Here is a 20,754-nt window from a genome sequence, read left to right as displayed (position 1 = left end):
AAGCTCTGACAGTCACTCAGTCTTCATGTGAACATCTTTTTTTTTCTTTTCTTTTTTTGAGAGACGGAGTCTCACTGTGTCGCCCAGGCTGGAGTGCAGTGATGCAATCTTGGCACACTGCAACATCCGCCTCCCAGGTTCAACTGATTCTCCTGCCTCAGCCTCCCGAGTAGCTGGGATTATAGGTGTGCAGCACTACGCTCAGCTAATTTTTGTATTTTTAGTAGAGACGGGGTTTCGCCATGTTAGACAGGCTGGTCTTGAACTCCTGACCACAGGTGATCTGCCCACCTCAGCCTTCCAAAATGCTGGGATTATAGGCATGAGCCACCACGCCTGACCCATGTGAATATCTTCTGGAACATCAAGTTCACTAATAACTCCAGAAAAATTTTAAAAGTAACTCAAAATCTAAATCTCTAACTCAACCCTTTGGGCCAACCCAAAAATATTCCATATGGTATTCTATATGCCTACTCCTAAAACATTTAAAGACAATATTGTTTCTACAGTCTTCTCCAAGGGAAATATGCCTATCAATCTTTAGCATTTCTCACGTGACATATGATTCAGTATCCTGGTCACACTGACATTTTCATTTCCTCTTTTGGGGCAGGAGAGTTAGTAGACAGAGGATTGTTGTACTTTCATGCTGCAAATTCCATATTAGGATTTGTTTGCATAATCCTGTTTTATAGGTTTATCATTCACTTTTGCATTCAACTTAAGTTCCAATGCCTTTCTTCTGCCTTCTAATCTATTATTAAAATTCCTTCCACTGGAAAGAAATACCAAAATGTGAGAAAAGGGAAAACTTTTCCTTACAGTAGAAGGAATGATGGCAAAAGAAAATCACTAAAAGCTATGCTTTATATGAAATGCCTGAGACAAGAAGTGTTTCAGATTTCAGATTTTTTTGGATTTTGGACTATTTGCATAACCAGGTGAACATTCCTAATCTGAAAGTCTGAAATCGGAAATGTTCCAATGAATATTTCCCTCTGAACATCATGTTGGCTCACAAAAAGTTTCAGACTTTGGAGCATTTTGGGTTTCAAATTTTTGGATTAAGGATAATCAACATGCATTTGGCAACCATCATATTAATAACTGATTCAGGCAAGTATCATCATAAAATACTAAAAGCAGCAGGTAATAACTTTGAAGAGTATTAGGATATTTACATAGTCCCAGTGCATATTACCAAAAGATACTTATTCGTTACAAAGGACAAAACACTAACTTAATTTTTTTTTTAATTTTCTATCACTCTACTGCCTGGGCTGGAGTGCAGTGGCACGATCTGGCTCACTGCAACCTTCACCTCCCAGATCCAAGCAATTCTCCTGCCTCAGTTGCGTGAGTAGCTGGGACTACAGGCACCTGCCACCACGCCTGGTTAATTTTTTTGTATTTTTAGTAGAGATGGGGTTTCACTGTGTTAGCCAGGATGGTCTTGATCTCCTGACCTCGTGATCCACCTGCCTCGGCCTCCCAAAGTGCTGGGATTACAGGCGTGAGCCACCACGCCTGGCCTAACTTTAAAATAGAGCCTCCTAACCAATCACTATCAGGAACAGAATCAACCAACAGTATGTGCCTTCTGATACAATTCACCGTGATTCCTCCTAGATTCAGGTACAACCTGAATCTAATCCTGAAGAAATGTCAAAAAATCTGAAACTGAAGGACATTCTAAATGAGCCTGTACTCTTCAAAAATGTCCATGTGTCAATGTCATCAAGCACAAAGAAAGTCTAAAGAACCGTTCCAGATTAAAGAAAATAAAGATACGTAACAACTGAAAGCAAAACATGATTCTACCCTGCCACTCTTTTTTGTTGCTGATAATGTAAGCTTATAAGACATACATGTTACCCTGGCTTCCTTATATGTTCTGTAAGTCTCAAATTTATGTCAAAATAAAAAAAAACTTTTTAGATGTGCATAAATTCAGAATAAAGTCCATACTTACTTACTGCAACCAGACTAAGTTTCTGAACCTGTTTAAAAAAAGAAAAAAGGTTAAATTTTCATTAACAAACACAATCATAATAACCTAACACCTGAAGAGTAAGATATAACCTCACACGTATATTTGCTATGCTGTCCTTTGTAAGAAAGACACTTACTGACCCTAATTTTCATTACTAGGAAAGTTTATATTTTCAACTATATTTCACCAGGAGTGGTAATGGAAGGGGTAGGTAAATGTTTTCTGTAATAGACCAAATATTAAATATTTTGGCTTTGCAGGCAATGCATGTGGTCTCTGTTGCAATTACTAACTTCTGCCACCATAGCATGAAAACAGTCATACTTAATACATAAATAATGTGCATGGGTATATCAAACTTTTATCTATAGGTACCGAAATTTGATTTTCACATAGTTTTCATGTCATGAAATATCCTTCTCCCCACCCCCAGCCTACCCTCACAAACATTTAAACATGTCAAAATCATTCATAACTCCTGGGTCATACAAAGCCAAGCAGTGGGCTAGACTGGCTTGCAGACTGTAATTTGCTGACCCCAATCATGGCTACTGACCCCAGCTGTATGACCCTGGAAAAATAAGTTCCCTGTGCCTCAAATTCTTCATCTGTAAAACAGGTATTTATTTACTTTATGGGATTGTTATGAGGATTCAAGGAATAAATTTATGTAAAACAGAGTGGGGTCAGTCATATAGTAATTGCTCAATACATGATAGCTGCTACCATCACTATCACCACCTATTCACAACTTGTCTAGTTTCCCCTGCAGAAGAAACTAATCTGTAGGTCTGTAGGAAGTCTGACTGGGGACAGCATATACAGCCATAGTCATGGGATAGAGCACTTGCAGACCCAATTAGTGACTTTGGTTCATTAGCTCCATTTTTTTTTTTTTCTTTTTACTCCCAAGTATTTTCTGTTTCGGAGGTCATAGCCCAATGCATTGGTTAATCTGAGCAGTGTACAGTCTGGGTAAAGAACATTTACATGCCATGATGTTACGAATGTATCATCAGTGTTAGAACTAGACTAGACGTTAAAAGCCATCTTTATTATGACTAAATGTCAATGCACAGTAAGTAAATTGTTAACTTTATAAAATGTGCAAATATGTTACTCTCCTCACCACAGGGTTTCTTTGGAAGTAGAATATAGATATAATTTATCTGAAATTTACTTTTATAGTTTACATAAAGGTGCTACGGTATAATGATACCTAACTTGGAAAGAAACGGCTGCAAGGCTTAGAGTGACAGTGCCAGACACTTTGCATTAGTTGAAAATAACTGATTGCTACCAGATACTTTCCCTAACGGTAATTAATCTCACCATCTGCGGTTCTCCCAATGTTACCTAGAGTGAATTTCTAACCCATCTCGTGTCACCAATAACGTAATAGCGTGCATGTTTTTCTCTCTCATTAAGAATGCAAGGGGTAGAGGTTTGTCTTAATTATGTTTCCACCTTCAAGGGAAGGTCAATAAATATTCACTGAACAAGTATTATTGCCATACAACTGAGGGGTTATCTAGCAGTTTTCCCTTGGCTAGGCTGCCTCTGAAACTTGCCCCAGAAGGACTGCAAGTGCTAAATCAGCACGTGGATGTGACTGGATGGCGAAATATTAATAGGGAGGGGTTAAAGAAGGGAAGCCCGTGGTAGATGGGAAGGGTGAACCGGATTGCTCCAGGACAGAGAGGCCAAGGAGGGTGGTTCCTGGGAAGTCAACGAAAGAAGTCACTCACGTCATAGGTGTGGAAACTCTTGCCCACGCAGGTTGTTACATAGAATCGGCGCTTGAGCGCGCTGAACCGCACCACGTGTGGAATGTCGTTGCTGAAAAGTCCCAAGGCCCGGAACCCCGCAAACAGCGCGCTGGCCGTGCGCCTTTCTGAGGCCCGTTCCATTGCCGCCGCGATCCCGGGTCCGCTTAGCTCCGGTCCTGAAGGAAAACACGTATCCAGTCCCTTCAGCGTGTCTAGTGAAACAGTCATCTGCTAGAGCTGCAGACAGAACACCGCTTCCGGCGCCCGCTGCGAATCGCGTTTCCGGAGACTGCCCTCAGTGCAACACATAAAGTTCTCCCTCCAGAGCTCACATGAGAGGCGTGACTTTGGTTCCGTTGGCCAAGGTCTCCAGCATCTTGTCTAGCATTGTTCTCCAGCTCTTTTGCGGCGGAAGGAAGCTCCTTAGGTTCCGACGGAACCGCAAGGGCGGGAAGCAAAGAGGGAAGCGCGACGCCCAGGAGAGTGGAGGAGAGAGAGATCGACGCCTTGGACATGGAAACGATTTAAACTTGTGATTATTTTAAAATGTACAAAAACATGAGACTGGAAAAATTTAAACATTGGATATCTGATTATATTAAGGAATTATGTTTAATTTTTGCATGTGATAGTAGCATTATGATTACGTAAAGATCCTCATCTTTTGGATACATACCGACATATTTACAGATGAAAACTATAATGGGACATTTCAAAGGTGACAGAGGGATTCACTCATAGACTCTCTGGGGAGTAGAACTAATTATTTGGGGAAAGAGAACTGCTCACTTGGGCAACTTGGATAAGTGTAGATTCCTCCCAGAAAAAGAAGATAAATATTAAATGTTATTGGGACCCCTGGATTAAGTCAGTATTCCTCGAGGTTGGCTGTCAAAAGCAGACAGTAGGGGTTCTAAAGAGGAGCTCATCATAATGCAAAGGGGAGTCTGGGCAGTTCATTAGAGCTAAGTGCATTAGGATGCTGAACAAGACTGATTCCAGTGAAGTGGGTGTCAAAACACCTCACTCCTCCAGAACCAACTGCCTTAACAAGATGTAGGTTTGGGGAACAATCTCTGATCATGTGAAGGGTAACTAAAACAGTGGTGACCTTAGCGCCCAGGACCAAAGTTTGACATATGGAATAACCTCTTATCTTACTGTTTTATTTCCATTTCACTTCGTTTATGAAAATGTTTTGGCAGCCTATTCAGATTTGGGTTGAGTGACTAATGTAAATATACTTGTGCTTGAAAGGGATAAGGAGGGTCTGTCTCTACACAGATCAGTGTACTCTCTTGGGTTCCTTCCAGTTCTAAAATGTAATTATTTTATTATGAAACAAAAGTAACTTGTTAGCTAATTTGAATATCTGACTCATACATTCTTGAACAAAAAAAATCTTGATTTATTTTATAGTTCTTGGCACAGAGCCTCAAACACTTTGGATGTTAAGATCATTAAGGAGCAGATGCTAACAGAATGAGAGCTTGTTGTTTAGTCCTTGACATGTACTTACTCGTGCTTTCATTTGTACCCTGGATTTCTCAATAGCAGTGCACATTTTCAGCCATGTTTGTGGTATGACTTAAAAGTGAAAAAGTTGCTAATTATTTGTAAACGTTATTTAAATTAAAAAAGGGGGGAAAAGAACATCTCACTGTACTATGCATTTATTTATTAGGCTTATTTTATTTTAATAGTTTAGTGGATAAACTCCATAAAGGTAGAGAATTTTTTTTTTTTTCTGTTTTGTTCATTAATACATAACAAGCACCCAGAACAGTATCTGGAACAAAAGGGGTGCTTAATAAACATTTGTTTTAAAAAAAAAGAAGCTACATTTAAGTAATAAAATGCTAAAAATGTGGAATATTCTCTCTTTTTTTATGTTAGTCATGTTCCCTCCCAAAGTAATGAGTTGTGTACTTTAGCGTCTCCAATATTTAAACTTCTTCCTGTAAGAAGATGTGTCTCTCTGTCCTTTGCCCAAGACTTGTAGCAAATCCTTCATGGTGGAGCAGGAATAGGAAGCGTTTGACTTACTTTGGCCAGTGCATATGAGCAAACATGATGTTCAGCAAGTCCCAGCAGATGCTTGAAGAGCCATTGTCTGTTTCTACCAACTCTCTTGCTCTCTTCTGTTGCCAAAAGAGAAAGGTATGTCTCAAATAGGAGGTGCTTTTTCAGCCTGGTTCCTGAAATGAGAAGGTCTGTAGATAAAGCCTATGGCTGACTTGAGGTTGCCAATTTGTAATGTGAGTGAGAATTAAGTGTTGTTGCTAGCCAGTGAGATTTGGTGTTTGTTTGTCTTCTAATTACAACCTAGCGAAAGTCTGTGAATTTTGGAGAAATATGTGAAAATTAGCATCTAAAAATAAAAATATATCGTTTGTTTTTCTTTATAGAAGCATTAAAGCTGCATTACAGAAAGTGAGGACTGGGTCACAGGTTCACAAATGACAAATATCCTCTAGTATGATGTTCAGGTTTCCAAATTATTCATGTTCTTAGTTGTGTGCCCAAGGATGATACAGAATAAAGGCTCAGTGGATGTTTGATGATTGAATAAATGCAAGTTTAATTTTTATTTTGCATTTTTTTGGGGAAAAGAAGGGGTAGAGTTGTTTAAAAAGAAACTATGGGCCAGGCACGATAACTCATGCCTGTAATCCCAGCACTTTGGGAGGCCAAGGTGGGTGGATCATGAGGTCAGGAGATTGAGACCATACTGGTTAACATGGTGAAACCCCATCTCTACTAAAAATACAAAAAATAATTAGCCAGGTGTGGTGGCATGTGCCTGTAGTCCCACATACTAGGAAGGCCGAGGCAGGAGAACCGCTTGAACCTGGTAGGCAGAGGTTGCAGTGAGCCAAAACTGCACCACTGCACTGTAGCCTGGGCAACAGAGCAAGACTCCATCTCAAAAAAAAAGGAAGCTGTGAAGAATAATGATAGGTTGCAATGACATTGACTGATAGTTTCCTTTTCCTTTTGCATAGAGCAGGTGGCAGAAATCAGATAGTTTATCTGATAGTTGCTGCTGCCAATTCAGTTTCTGACTCATGATGGACTTTAAAACAGTTTATTCCTGGGAAACACGTATTTAACGTTTAATTCATTTTAATTCCTTCATTCCTTTACTCAGCATATCTATTGAGAACTATTATGTGCTAGATATTGTACCAACATAAAGTATGGGCTACACTCTTAAGATATTACTAAATCTTCCTCAAACTCCACATCCATTTGATACCCTGATTCATTCCATAAATTTTATATCTAACATATCTGCTCCAAAAGCAATCTAAGTTCATTCTCAATACAATTTACAATGTCCTGCCACTCTCTTCCACACAAGAAGAATAGCTAGCAGAAGAGAGAGTAGAAGAGGAAAGGGTATAGAGGCATACAAATACTGCATTTATGAGCACCATCTTGAAAAGTGGCATCTCAGCTTCAGTTGCCAAGGCAATAATCTCTTGACATGAGAGTTGTTTATAGAAAGTTTCTTAGCCCATTTGTGCTGCTATAACAAAATGCCTGAGACTGGGGGATTTGTAAACAACAGAAATTATTTCTCACAGTTCTGGAGGCTGAGAAGTCCAAAATCTAGGTGCCAGTAGGTTTGGTGTCTGGTGAAAGTATGTTGCTCATACATAGCACTCTCTAGGTGTCATCACATAGCAGAAACGACAGAAAGGGCAAAGGGGGGTGAACATTGTGTCCTCACATGGTGGAAGATGGGAAGAACAGAAGAGACTAGGCTAGCTTCCTCCACCCTTTTTATAAGGAACTAATCCATTCATGAGGGTGGAACCCTCGGGATTTAATCACTTCCCCAATACAGTGGGGATTTAAGCTTCAACCTGAATTTTGGATAGGATACATATTCAAGTCACAGCAGGGAACAATGTGAAATATGCCAAAGGATGGCATACTCTTTACATGTGTACTTTTCCTGTATCCCTACTATCCCAGGCCACAAGTTTTGGCTTGTTCCCTAAGATATTGGGGCCTACCTTCATCTTGCTCATCCTTTATTCCCACTTCAAATTAAATCAAGATTGATTTGCCTCGTCTTGGCATTCAGGTAAGTTGTAGCATTAATCAGTAAGAAACAATAACTACCCACACAGAAAAACAAAAACAAAACCTTTACTTAAGTAGCTCACAGAATGGGAAATCAAAAGGAGGGTGAGGGCAAGGTTGATTAATCTACTTGTGTAATTATATATTTAAAACTTCAGGCTCTTCCCATCTTATTTCTCTGCCATTCACGGCTTCATCTCAATCCTGGGTTTGGGATAATTGCTAATTGTAATTGCCACTGCATGCTTCTTTGTATCTCATGAGAGGGGAAGACTATCACTCTACTTTTTTTTTTTTTTTTTTAAGTGAGGAAACATATTTTCAGAGTTTCCCCGCAAAAATCTTATGCTTATTGTTCATCACCAAATGTGCCCATATGTTTATCCTGAATAAGACCGGAGTCAAGGTACTTGCTTATCAATATGCTTATCAATATTAGCCTGGTTACCTCTATTAACTCCAAGCAAGGATATTGGGACACCCAGACTAGGTTAGACTAATCCAGATCCACCCCAGGAGCTGGGATTAATCCCTAAAGCCCTCTGGTGGATGGGGAAATAGATGCAAAATTAAGAAGTGGTAGAATCCATGTTGAGGAGACAACTACAACATCTATTAGTTATGTAATGAGGATAATTTCCACTTAGTAGAAGGCATTTTTTTATTTTAAAATCTCAAACTTTAATCTCAAGTAATGGAAAGTGTGCACTTTGGAATCAGCCAGATATTACACATACTGGTTTTGCTACACTGGATATTTTACTCAGAGCCTTTTCTTGCATCTATAACATGGGGATAGCACATAGCTCACAGGATTGTTACAAAGATTTCATAAGGTAGTATAAGAAAAAACAACTGATAAAACTACTCAGTAAGTGTTGGTTTCATTTATGACAATCCTCGTCTTTACTTCAAGAATAGCGGAGAATGGAGAAGAATCTTCCCACCCTCCTACTTAAACAGAAGCTAACAGGTAGAAATCAATAGTTAAGGCTAATCAATGTAAAATTTGTTTCTACTTATATCATGATATTGTTCATGAAATACTATATATGAAGTAAAGGAGAAAGGGTCGAAGTGCTCTGGAGAGGAAATTCTAAGAAGAACATGCTGAAGGTCTTTACAATTCTATTGGCTGCTTTTAAGATTTTCTGGTTTTGAGCAATTCAATTATGATGGGCATTAATGTAGTTTTATTTGTTTCTTCTGCTTCATTGAGCTTCTTGGAACTGTGGGTTTAGAATTTTTATAAAGTTTGGTAATTTACCATTGTTTCTTCCTATTTTTTGTTTCTGTACCTCTTCATTGCATAAGGGACTTATTACATGTATATTAGGCACTTGCAGTTGTTTCACAGCTCACTGATGGTCTTTTCATTTTTAAGTTATGGTTTTCCTTCTGTGTTTTATTTTGGATAGTTTCCCTTGGTATGTCTTCAAGTTTACTAATCTTATATTTTGCAGCATCTAATCTCTCATGATTACCATTCACTGTGCATTTCATTTCACACATTACAGATTTCATATCTAGAAGTTGGACTGGGATTTTCTTTATGTTTTCTGTGTCTATATTTAACTTTTTGAACATACTGAATATAGTTACAATAACCATTTTAATGTCCTTGTCTGCTAATTCTAACTTCGATGTTAGCTCTGAATCAGTTTCACTTTTTCCCCTCATCATGTGTTGTATTTTCTCACTTTTTTCATGTCTAATAATCTTTAATTGTATACAAAATATTGTGAATTTTTTCTTTTTGGGTCCTGGGTATTTTTTATTTCTACAGATATTCTTGACGTTTATTGTAGGATGCAGCTAACTTACTTGGAAACAGTTTGATTCTTTCAAGTCTTACTTTTAAGATTTCTAATGCAGGATTATTGCAGCAATTAGCCTTGGGCTAAGTATTATTTATTACTAAAGTAAGACTCTCCTGAGTGCTCAACCCAGTGCCTAATTAGTTGTGAGATATTCCATTCTAGTTGATGAAAACAGGCAATTTTCCTGGTGTTGGGCAAGTAATGGGCACTATTCCCTCTAACCTTTCAAATGACTCTTTCTCTAGTATTGGGTAGTTTTCTCATAGCCATGTGAGTTTTCAGCCATGTGCTGAAAAGTACTCAGCTAAATATGCAAGAGATATCCCTACAGGTCTCTGAGCTTCTTTCTCTGTGCATCTCTCACCTGAGGTACTCTGTCTTATGAACTCTGCTATCTTGGTAGAGTTCAAAATTGCCAGGCTGTCAGTAACTGTGTGCTTAAACTTTTCAACTTTCTTTCTATTGCCACAAAGCAGTTCTAGACAGAAAACTAAAAATAAAGTTATCTGACAGGCTCTGTAACAGTCTTTATTCCTAATCTTTGTAATGGTTACAAACAGGCATTCACATAACTAAATTTAAAGTATTTTCCTTACCATTTGCCAAGGACTTTATAATGTACTTTATTTCTAATAATAACCCTATAATGTAGGAAGCATCACCTTATTTTAGAAATGTAGAACCCGAGACTCAAAAAATTCAATTTTCAATTAACTTTGTTTATGAGCTATTATCCTTTGTGTTTAGACATAAATAACTTTTGCATGATAATCATCAGTGAAACTGTATTATTTGGTAATCTGTAAATACTGGGTATCAAGAAGTATAGGTGTATTTACAAAGTACAATGCCAGATGAAAGTCAACAGATATTCTTAAAGCTACAGCTAGAACAAAAACATTTGAAAAAACCTAGTACTTTTGAATAATAAAAAGGAGGGAATACTAAAAAATCTCAGATCAGTTTAATGTTATTGTCTGGTATAATTCTCAGAGACTTGGCTTGTAAGATTTAGAAAGGAATATAATTGAAATATTTTAAAACTCCCATTTTTTGATAAGTTTATTTGATCTGTAGGTTTGATATGGGTTTTGATTTCAGTAAAGCATTTGATAAATTTCCCCTCACCTTTATTTTGATATGGATAGAATGAAAAATTGATATTTGATTCTTAAAAGTTAAAGGAGCTTTTTTTTTCTTTTTTAACAAAGAACATTTACAAATAACTTTACCAGCATATAGAGTTGCCTCCTTTGATGGTATAAGGAGGGGCTTAGTCCTGTCTTGGTCATCCTTTTTTCAAAAACTGAATTAAGCAATAGAAAGCCTATGAGGGAGAGTTATGTAATAATAGAATCAAGATCCAAACTCTCAAGATATCAACATGCTGAGGGGATAGGACAAAAACCAATAAGAAATGGTTAAAAGGAATAAATGTAAAGACCTGTTTTTAGGTTAAAATTATACAAATAATGTGGAACTATGAAAATAGAAAACATAAAAATGCAGCAACAGCACTAAAAGTAAACATGCCTTAGTTTGGAATTCATCCACTCCCTCTCCTCCAAACCTCTTGCTCCCCACCTCCACACACTAAAATTACATGGTATGTATAAGAAATATCAAAAGAAAAGAGACACAGAAAGAGTTTAATAGAGAGCATAGATTACTTGGCAAATAAGATGTGGAAATGTTGTAATGGTAAGGGTACAATTATCAATCAGTGGCTCCATTGATTTTTTAGGCATTGGATAAAAATAGTATCAGCAACAAGGAAGCAAAACTTTATGGATACAAAGAAATAAAGAATTATATCAGCAGTAGACTTTCATACAGCAGTCTTAGCCTCTGAATGAAGGAGACAAAAGTGAGAATATAGATTATATAAATAGCATAACTAACCATGTTGTCTCAATATGAGTATATCCAACTTTATATGCTTAAATCAGAATTTGCAACTTCCTTTTATTGACCATGAAACATTGACATAACTGACTGTATACTATACTAGTCCATCAAGAAAGCCTGAGTACATTTAAAAAGCAGAGATATATGATCCACATTGTTACAACATTTGGGAAAGTTCTTACTAAATTAATATGATACATCCTCTTGCCCATTCCTTTTAATTGACAATGTAATTTAAATGACTAATTTTATATTAAGACATCTATGGAATACATAGAATAAAATATATAAATTATACAGTTTTTTAAAGATAAAGCAGAAGATTCAAAGAAACTGCACTTAATGGGATGACTTTGAGTTGTCTCCTTTCTCCCTAATCCTCAATTCTTTTAGGGGAATTGGGCCCAAAATTTTGTGAAAAATTGTTTGTATTTATTTTCATAGTTCAGTAAAATCTAGTCAGTGAATCCCTACTAAAATGGAGTTAGTAGACTTAAAGAAATTTCTCAATTTCTCTTATAATGGCATTTAAGGGCTTGGGTCAGGTCTTCAGAGGAAGGTTTTTAGAAAGCAAGCATGTCTTGATTTTCCTCAGTACAAAAGAAACTGCCTATTCAGCTACATCCTGAGTTTCTCTGGAAAAAGGCTGAGTCTTACTTTTCTATCCCCAGTGTTTGGCTGAAGGCTTGTTCCACAGTGAGTGCCCTTTAAATGCTTACTGGACATATAATGTAAGCTTCCTCTTACCTGTTGGTAGGTAAGATGGATTTAAGGACACTGAACTTCCCCCCTTCTGTCATGGTTTAGCCCCAACTAACCCTCAGGGAAGTAGTAGAGGAGCATGTCTACTCCTAGGAAAAATCAGTGCATTCCCACGTGCTCTATTTTGGTCTAGGTTCTATGGCCAGGGTTGCCCTTCCCACTGGTGTTTGGAGGATTCTGAGTGGAAGGTGAGTGAGAGGGTGCCGATGGCTCTAGCTTGCAGTGGGAATTCAAGAATAGATTTGACATCCCCTGTTCACTTTTGCCTACTTTGTTTCTTCCAGGTGTGAGGAAAGTTCAAGAGGGGAAACAAGAAAAGACTAGTGACATAATTTAAGAAAAGGAGGACTGCAATGCATCCTGAAGCTGCCTATCTCCAAATATTCTCTCCTATAGGCAGGGCCAACAGGTATAAAGGGGAGCAGTCAATGGACTCTAAGGATAAGTAGAGGTAAAAACCTGAAGAAAAATAATGTCCTTTAGAAAAGTATGTGTGCAAATTGTCTACTAACTAGATTTGAAAGATGATTCATAAGAAACAAATTTGGGAATTATTTTATTAAGAAATATATAGTGTCAATTACAAAGGAACATATACATTTTCAAAAGCATTCACAAAATAAATTAAAGTACATTCTCTCTATATATATTTATAGTAGCTGTGGCAAAGGTACTTCTCAGGATCTACTTATTATATACCACTCTTGTCTGTTAGATAATATTTAAAACTTGGCTTAGAATACTTTCACAATATTTTGCTTGAAAATTATTTCAAATTGCTTCACTATATTTACAGCTATTTGTGAAATCCCATTTGCTTTCACTTTCTGCTCTTGTAAATTTTTAGTTTAACACAAGAAGTGTCGTTACATGTAGAAGGAGTGTCTGCCTTTTAAACGTAAGTTTAGGTGCTATCATTTAGTTCAATATTTTTCCTTTTTCAAGGAAAAGAGTTCTCCTGCTACACTTTTGGATTTTCCTCTTGAGTAATGCTTATGCAATTATGGCTGAGAATTACTGCCATGAAGCCAGTCATCAATGTTATGGAAGCTTCCCTCAACATTTGAGGAGTAATACTTCCCCTGCATTATAAATTTATATTAAACAATAAAAACTTAGAAAAATAAGTTAAGAAACTCTTCTGTAATTAAAAGATAACTATTTGTGATCTTCTGTGTCACAGTTAGAGTTAATGTTTCATCTACTTAATAAAGATGATTTATTTTGGTGCTCTGAAATATGACCATAATAAAGATGATTTACTGTTTTTTCAGTAAAGTTCGAATGAAGCGACGCCACAATCCTAGTAATTGTGACACTTGTTCCAGACATTTATTGGTTGTGACTTTCCTTTTTCTCCTCTTCTTCATTGCCTGAGTAGCATTTATCTGTAGAATATGAGAATCAATAGTTAAAATTACTTTTCGCTATCTTTAGTAACTGTTGAGTGCAGGTTTTATTGCCTTCTCTATGCAAATCCATCTTTCAGTGTATTTCCAAAGCACCTGCTTACTATGTGCTAGTATGTGCCTTCTCCAGGGGAATGAATTCCTGTTTCTCTACCCACCTACTTTTGCTTCAAGGCCAACCACCATCTCCTTCAAAAAGCCTCCACTATTTACTCAGACCTTGGTTTTGGAAAGTCTTCCAGTGCTTAAGAGTATGTGTCATTTAACTTGGCTCTCACTTAACATGCTTTTCTTTATATTGCATCATAGGTATTCCCCATAGCACTGAGTCTTAATCATAGGAAACACTGAATATTTGTTGAGTGATTAAGTAAATGAATAAATTGCTGATTTCAAGATCTCCCCAACAAGATCTCAAGTTCCTCATGGGTAAGAGCTATCTTATACCTCCTTATAGATGTAATTCAGTAAACCTAATCTCTTTTTTGAACCCAAAATGCATGCTCCTGCTCCCCATCCTTCCCCCTCCCCTGCCTTACTGTCTAGATGTGCCACAGACATCTGAAGGCTTATTTTAAAGAGGATTCCAGCATATAACTTTATCTGAATTACCTTTGAGTAGTACACTGGGTCTCCTAGACACATGGTATGCAGATTAATAAAGTCACAGGGTTATTAAGCACAAATCTTACAAAAATCTACAAAATCATAACTATTATTAGTCTTAGACTCTCCATTTGGGCTTGAGAGATGACTGAAATAAATTTCTTCAGACTCTCCCTTTCTCACATGCTGTCCAAGAATTTTATCTAGTTTTTTGTTTGTGCTCTTATTTGAATGAATTTTACTGTGGCCATCTGTAGATTTGCCAGTCACTCCTTCATAAGAAGGCATGAAGCCAAATAGATTTCTCATATGGCTGTCTGGTATTGAGTTTCTAATTCAAGCTCAACCCAGATCAGCCCTATGGCTTCAATCCTTAGTCTCTAAAAACTGACAGTCTTGGCCGGGCATGGTGGTTCACGCCTGTAATCCCAGCACTTTGGGAGGCCAAGGTGGGCAGATCACAAGGTCAGGAATTCAAGACCAGCCTGGCCAATATGGTGAAACCCTGTCTCTACTAAAAATACATAAATTAGCCAGGCGTGGTGGGAGGAGCCTATAGTTCCAGCTACTGGGGAGGCTGAGGCAGGAGAATCACTTGAACCCAGGAGGCGGAGGTTGCAGTGAGCTGAGATTGTGCCACTGCATTCCAGCCTAGGTGACAGAGCGAGACTGTCAAAAAAAAAAAAAAAAAAAAAAAAAAGCAGTCTTGTCCATCTACCTAGATTGCAGACATATAAAGTCTACTAGATTAATAAGGAGCAATCATACATATCTGCACTTGTCACTCTGTTTCTTAAACTTGTCATCCTGAAGATAAATTCTCTACTTGCTGAGTGAAATACATATTGAGTGCCTGTTGTGTGCCAGGCACTGTTCCAACTGCATTTACATGTATTGACTAATTTATCCTCATAAACAACCTATATAAGACTAACTGATATGATACTTACTTTACCCATGAAGCTACAGTACACAGAGGCTAAGTAATTTAACTAAGTCTTCACAGAAGTTATAGGGCCAGGATTCAAAGTCAGGCAGGTTGTCTCCAGAGTTCCTACGCCTAACTTTCCACTACACTATGTCCATATTTAATGCTACACAAGCATTCAAATGCAGATAACTACCTGTGCAAAAATATGTAAAGAGACAGCAACAGCAGCCATACAAGCAATTAAGCAAACACAGGATAGAGATTTTATGTATAATGTAACATTTTAGTAAATAAGCACACAATAATTAAGTGATTAGAACAAGCGGTGTTGCTCAAACTTTGGACTGGACAAGAATCTCTTAAGGAGCCCCATAACTTGAGATTTTGATGTTGAAGGTCTGGGTTGAGTCCCCGGGAATTGGCATTTTTAACAGCCATACTCTTATGCTCCAGCAATCAAAACATTCTGATATAGGAGGCTCACTCAACATACCTTGAAACATTGCTGTAAGGTTTAGAACCATAATTCAGCCAAAACAGTATCAGAACCCTAGAAATAGGTGAGTTTGAGTCCGGGTATCAACGTGGGTCTAATTGACATCCTACTACTTTTACCCGGCTCGTTTGCTCTTCGAAAGATAAAACCTAAATAAAAATCAGAGAACGACTTCTGCACAAAAGCCCCAGTTTAATTTGAGGTTAGTCCCAAGGTACAAAGCAAGCGTCTGAAGCTTCGGGCTTACCTGAGTTTCCGAATAGCCTGGGCACCAGAGAGCGAGGGTAGCCTTAGTTTTCATGGCGAACATTTCCTTGGCGAGCGACGCGCAGCCAGGGGTGGGATTGAAGGTTAGGCTCTGGATTTCAGTAAGGCAGTGTGGCTGCTCATAGGCGGCAAAGTTTACGAGAAAAGGAGAAAACACCAGAAAGAAAAAAAGAAGAGAGAGAAAGTTGGTGAGAATTGAGTGAAAGGCGAGCGGAGGAAGGTCGGGGAGGAGCGGGTGCACAAGTCGAGAGTAAGAGCGAAGAGGTCACGGTTGAGTAGAGCAAGGAAGAACCAACCGCGGGGAGCAGGGGCGTGGCGAGGGTGACGGAGGGCATTGGTCGCGAAAAGACTGTCACCCACGCTCGCTCCGCCCAAGTCTCCAGGGGGCGGAGGCTGCCAAAAACCGGAGCCCAAGCGCGGAGCGCCGGACCCCCGCAGGTGGTGCCCCGACAAGGTTCCCTCATCCCAGTTCCCAATTTGCCTTTCCTCCGGATAGAGATTTCCTTTCCCTAAATTGGAACAGAAGTGTTGTCCCAAGCCGGGCGCAGCCCCAAGCTGGCAGCCCAGATGTCCCCTATCCCGAGCGGCGGCGTCCCGGAGCCCAGGCACCTCTTGGGGTTCTGCACATCGCAGGATACTCCCTCTCCAAAATGCCTGGCGTCTCCCTGGAGAAAGCCAGCAGCAATGACCTCTCTACTCACCCGATTGCTACAGGAGACAGTGTTGTTGAAGTCGGTACTTTTGGTCTGGAAGAAAGAAAAATACGACAAGGAGGGTAAAGACTTTTAAGTCCACAAGGAAAATCATCCCTCCACCCTTTGCTCCCAGGCTTTAAAGGTGCTCTGAAAACAGTTTCCACTCAGGTACCTGTTTCCTATGTCATTGACAAGGCAGTGAAATAGTCTTTAGATAGTTCTGGCTAGTGCTTAAAACCACACCAAAAGGTTCAGGTCTCAGAGGGAGACCTCCTGCTCCTTTCCCTCAAGCCACGACTGCACATAGCACTATGCTGGTGAGTAATAATGCCATTCTTTGGATGTCCACATCTGTACTGTGGCTATTCATGAATGCAGACTCTATCTAGAAATTAGGTTAATCAGGAAAATGATTACTACTGTATGTTAAAAAATTCCAAGTACACCATATTCTGTAATAAGTAGCATCCTGAAACATCTAAAACACTGGAGAGACCTGGAGCACAACATCAATCCTTAAAGTTTAGCTCATGAGAATTATCTCTCTTTTACTCCTCTTTCTTAAGCTCTTTTCCCCTGCTGTCTTTTTACAGCATAGTCAGAGCAGCACTTTAGCAGAGGATAGACATCCTTGATGCATGTTCCTATCAATACCTGCTCCTCATCAGCATTTGCACACTTAGAATGTGCCAGTTTCTAGATAATCATTTTAGATGCCACTTGTAAGAATTCTTGACAAAATGTGGGACCATGATTTTTTCTAAATTATTTTTCTTTCCTTCAAAGTTAAATTGTAGACTGTGTGTATGCCTACTCTTCTGATGAAAATACATTCGTTTTAAAAAAGTTTCTTCACTTACCCCACTCATATATGTAATCAGGTCTTTAGAAATAGTACTGAGATAGTCTGCTTCAATCTTCTCAAAGTCACAGTTAGTGAAGTCATAAGTTAGCACCAGCCCTACAAGTTGAAAGATGAAGAATTTCCTGAAAGAAACTGACAGAACACATAGTGAGGCAAAAGGGAATATACGTGGAAACCCAATTCCACCCCAGTTTCACACTAAACTCTTCCCACTAAGGCTGAATTGTCTCTAGATCTGTAAGGCCTGCCTTAGGGGCCAGTGCTCAAGCACCAGGTTTTCCTCTCATTTCCAGTCCCCAGGAAGCCCTTATTCACCCATGATGTTGTCTTAAGTTGGAGTCTCCCTGATGCTCCAGAGCATTCTGGCTGCAGATATATAACACCTAAACGCCTACGGGCTCCTTCCTCCTAGGCCAATGATTTTCTACCATGTCATTCTCTTCCTTTATAGAATTCTGAATTGATGATGTGAAAGGAAAAAAAAAAAAAGGAGTAGCTAAATCTATCGAATTTTAACATTAGTAAAGTCATCAGGAATTTCCCTCACCTTCCTCCTTTTTACTTTGCCTTAAACTCTTTATATGTGTTAATGTCCTTTAAGAAATGGATACCAGTGTCTTTCTCCCACAGGGCGTTTCAGTGACCAATCCTTTCTATTATTTGGGAGAAACACCTTCTGAAACCAGCAGCCACTGTAAGGATTTGGAGTCCTTGCATACTGTCCCGTGCATCCTGAACATCTTTGAGAATTTCGTGTGGCTGCTTTCAACTAATGCTTTCCCTTCTCCTTGGCTAGTAAGAAACTGTGCTTACTTATGGGATGCTTTGGAGGGTGGGTGCAGTCTCAGTCTTCAACAGCACTTCCATGTGAAAGCATTAAGTGTGCAACCGTGACCAGAACCTTAGGGGCAGGAACGATAACAGGTTGAAATAAATGGGGAAAGATCTGATGTGCCTTGTTCTCAAAAATCCTACTTTTCAAATTCTCATATCAATTTCAGGAAAAGCGCCTACTCTTAGTGACTAGGGGCACCTTAGGGACTGAAGGGTCCTCTAGCACTTTCTAGTAGGTGTCAACAACTTTTAAAACCACAAATTCCAGTGCCCAGCCACCTTCACAGTCCCACTCTTAAAGCCAGCGTTAAACCTGAGGAGACCGCGCTGCTGGGTGCGCAGCGGTGAGGGCACGGAGAGGATGCTGCCCTGAGCTCAGCTTTCCCAGAGGCGGCGCACGCTTTCCTGAGCTCTGCCTCCCAGAGGCTTAGCCCCGCGCAGTATAGACTGGAAAACGTCTGTCACCTGGGGCCTGAGCGCGGGCACAGGTGTTAGAGACAGGAGAAGCAACGAGATGGTGGGCTTGGATTTGTACTAGCAAACTATTGTTGATCCAGAAAGAGTGCTTAAAAGCGCAGTCAGGGAGAACGCCCTAGAGGATGTCTGTCTAGCAGTCTTCCGAGTTCCAAAGCGGCACCAATGGAGCGTTGAAGGGAGGGAAAGGCTGAACCGATCACGTTGCTGAGACGAACCCCTTGCTCCGCCCTAGCTTGGCTCATACTGCCCTGGGCCCTCTCTACACCCAGGTCCCCTCTCTCTCTCCTTCCCTTCCGCTTCCCCGTTCATCCCCCACCCCGCCCCCCGCCCTCGCGTGTCAGAGCCTGCATCGCTCTGGTACTTGGGAAGTTCCTAGGAGTCATCGCTCGGAGCAAGGAGGTTGGACGGCGTGTGTGAGTCCCAGCAAATGTCACAGGCCATACGGTGCCCGGGAAAAAGAGCAGGGAATGTCGAGGGATTCCGGAAAAGCGTAAGGGACAAACTGAAGCCAGATTTGAACTCTTTTTCATAGAAGGCACTGGAGAGGGTCAGAAAACCTCTGATTCACCGCTGACTTCAAAAGTGGCCCTTTTCTGGAATTCTTCATGTGTTGTACTCAAGTCACCACAGCATTCATTGAAAAAGAAGTCCATTCTTCCCCCATCACCAACTCCTCAGGGTGTTGTGGGATGATGTCAAAATCTGATTCATCTGTTGTGACATCAGAGATGATTCTGGTCGGCAGCTGGACATTGCATAGGCAGACATGAGCTAAACCCATATTTCTTCACTGGGCTGGATAGCTCCAAGAGACAAAGGAAAGGGCATGGTGGCTGCTTCTGTCACCCTCATGTCACATGCCTTCCCCTCTAGTGGCTTGCTGTAGGGCCAGAGAATGTGAGTGCCCACTAGAACCTTCAGCTTCATTTCTTGATTGTTGATGGGGGCAAGAACAGCAGAAAGCAGCCTGCACTGAGGTTTGACTTGCATTCTTCTGGAGGTATAACCAGGCTGCCTCCCTTCTTTTGTTTTCTCCTTTAAAAACCCCTTGTGTCTATGATCTATGTAGAGTCTTTGTTGAGATGAGGTAGGCAGAGTGTCTCCTCCTAAGGCATCCTAGGTGTCTCTTTATCTGTTAAAACATTGCTAAACACGTGTTCCTGTTGCCTGCAATTTCCTTGTCTATAATTATGTGACCTCTTAGATCATCTGGATTATATTACTTTTCTGCTCAAAAAGTTACAGCAAAACAACCTACTTAAGGTTGTTTTGAGATTTACAATTATCCTTCCTGCATTGGCTCCAGGCTGTCTTTCCAGCCTTATTTCCTTGATTCTCCTAGGCTTCCAGCAAATGGTATCTGAAGGTAATATGCTCTAAACATGCTCTGGGCTTTCTTCTTCCCAATCTGAGATGTTAGATTTTCATGTCTTTCCATGTTCATCTTATTTGATGTCTCCAAAAGTGGTCTCCTACCCGGATGCGACCTCATTATCCTGTAAGCCATATCTATTTTCGACTTCTTTCTATGACTTCTATAGATTACTTAACATTTCAATAATGCTTTTCAACCTTATCTCTCTATTAGATTGTGAGTTCTTTAAAAGTAGGTAATGTCTTATAGCAGTTCATTTGTTCACTATTTACCTTTCCAGTAGCATTTGAAGTGATTTGCAATAAATACATTGGTACCAAAAGGTAAAAAAACAGTCAAGGTGAGACAAGAGAATGGAACAAAGGAATAAGGTGGTTAGAATCAGGTGCAGGGAAGACTATAGAAAAACGTTACTAAAAACTGGAGAATTACAACAATTGATCTCAAAA

The 20,754-nt window shown here is 39.5% G+C and overlaps 2 protein-coding genes across 3 annotated transcripts in view; both read right to left on the bottom strand.

Moving 5' to 3' along the window:
- WDR36 (WD repeat domain 36) overlaps positions 1 to 4,072 on the bottom strand; it is a 37,428-nt gene extending 33,356 nt beyond the window's left edge. The window contains exons 1-2 of the mRNA XM_011958274.1: positions 3,745 to 4,072; positions 1,976 to 2,003 (exon numbers count right to left, since the gene is read on the bottom strand). Coding sequence (XP_011813664.1) covers positions 1,976 to 2,003; positions 3,745 to 3,993 — 277 coding nt within the window. The 5' untranslated portion in view covers positions 3,994 to 4,072. The remainder of the gene's footprint in view (positions 1 to 1,975; positions 2,004 to 3,744) is intronic.
- An 8,817-nt stretch (positions 4,073 to 12,889) lies between these two features.
- TSLP (thymic stromal lymphopoietin) lies at positions 12,890 to 19,596 on the bottom strand. 2 transcript variants are annotated; one of them, XM_011958273.1, is made up of 5 exons: positions 18,167 to 19,596; positions 17,615 to 17,751; positions 16,761 to 16,805; positions 16,040 to 16,174; positions 12,890 to 13,738 (listed from the first exon to the last, which is right to left on the bottom strand). In XM_011958273.1, the coding sequence occupies exons 2-5, from the start codon at positions 17,621 to 17,623 to the stop codon at positions 13,610 to 13,612; spliced, it is 318 nt and encodes a 105-aa protein (XP_011813663.1). In that variant the 5' UTR covers positions 17,624 to 17,751; positions 18,167 to 19,596; the 3' UTR covers positions 12,890 to 13,609. The 2 variants fall into 2 exon arrangements, with proteins under 2 accessions (XP_011813663.1, XP_011813662.1); XM_011958272.1 differs by lacking the exon at positions 18,167 to 19,596 and having other exon boundaries at positions 17,615 to 17,989.
- Positions 19,597 to 20,754: the final 1,158 nt, after the last annotated feature.

This window comes from Colobus angolensis, unplaced genomic scaffold, assembly GCF_000951035.1.
Source record: "Colobus angolensis palliatus isolate OR3802 unplaced genomic scaffold, Cang.pa_1.0 Scaffold465, whole genome shotgun sequence".
Taxonomy (NCBI): domain Eukaryota; kingdom Metazoa; phylum Chordata; class Mammalia; order Primates; family Cercopithecidae; genus Colobus; species Colobus angolensis.
This window is presented reverse-complemented; position numbering and strand designations above follow the sequence as displayed.

Bases quoted from the DNA above. Each gene is read 5' to 3' on its own strand.
- TSLP (XM_011958273.1), bottom strand. The intron at 16,175-16,760 runs GTGAGTAGAGAG...GCCTATGAGCAG, and splicing joins CTGTCTCCTGTAGCAATCGG to CCACACTGCCTTACTGAAAT. The intron at 13,739-16,039 runs GTAAGCCCGAAG...CATATTCTACAG, and splicing joins CAGGCTATTCGGAAACTCAG to ATAAATGCTACTCAGGCAAT.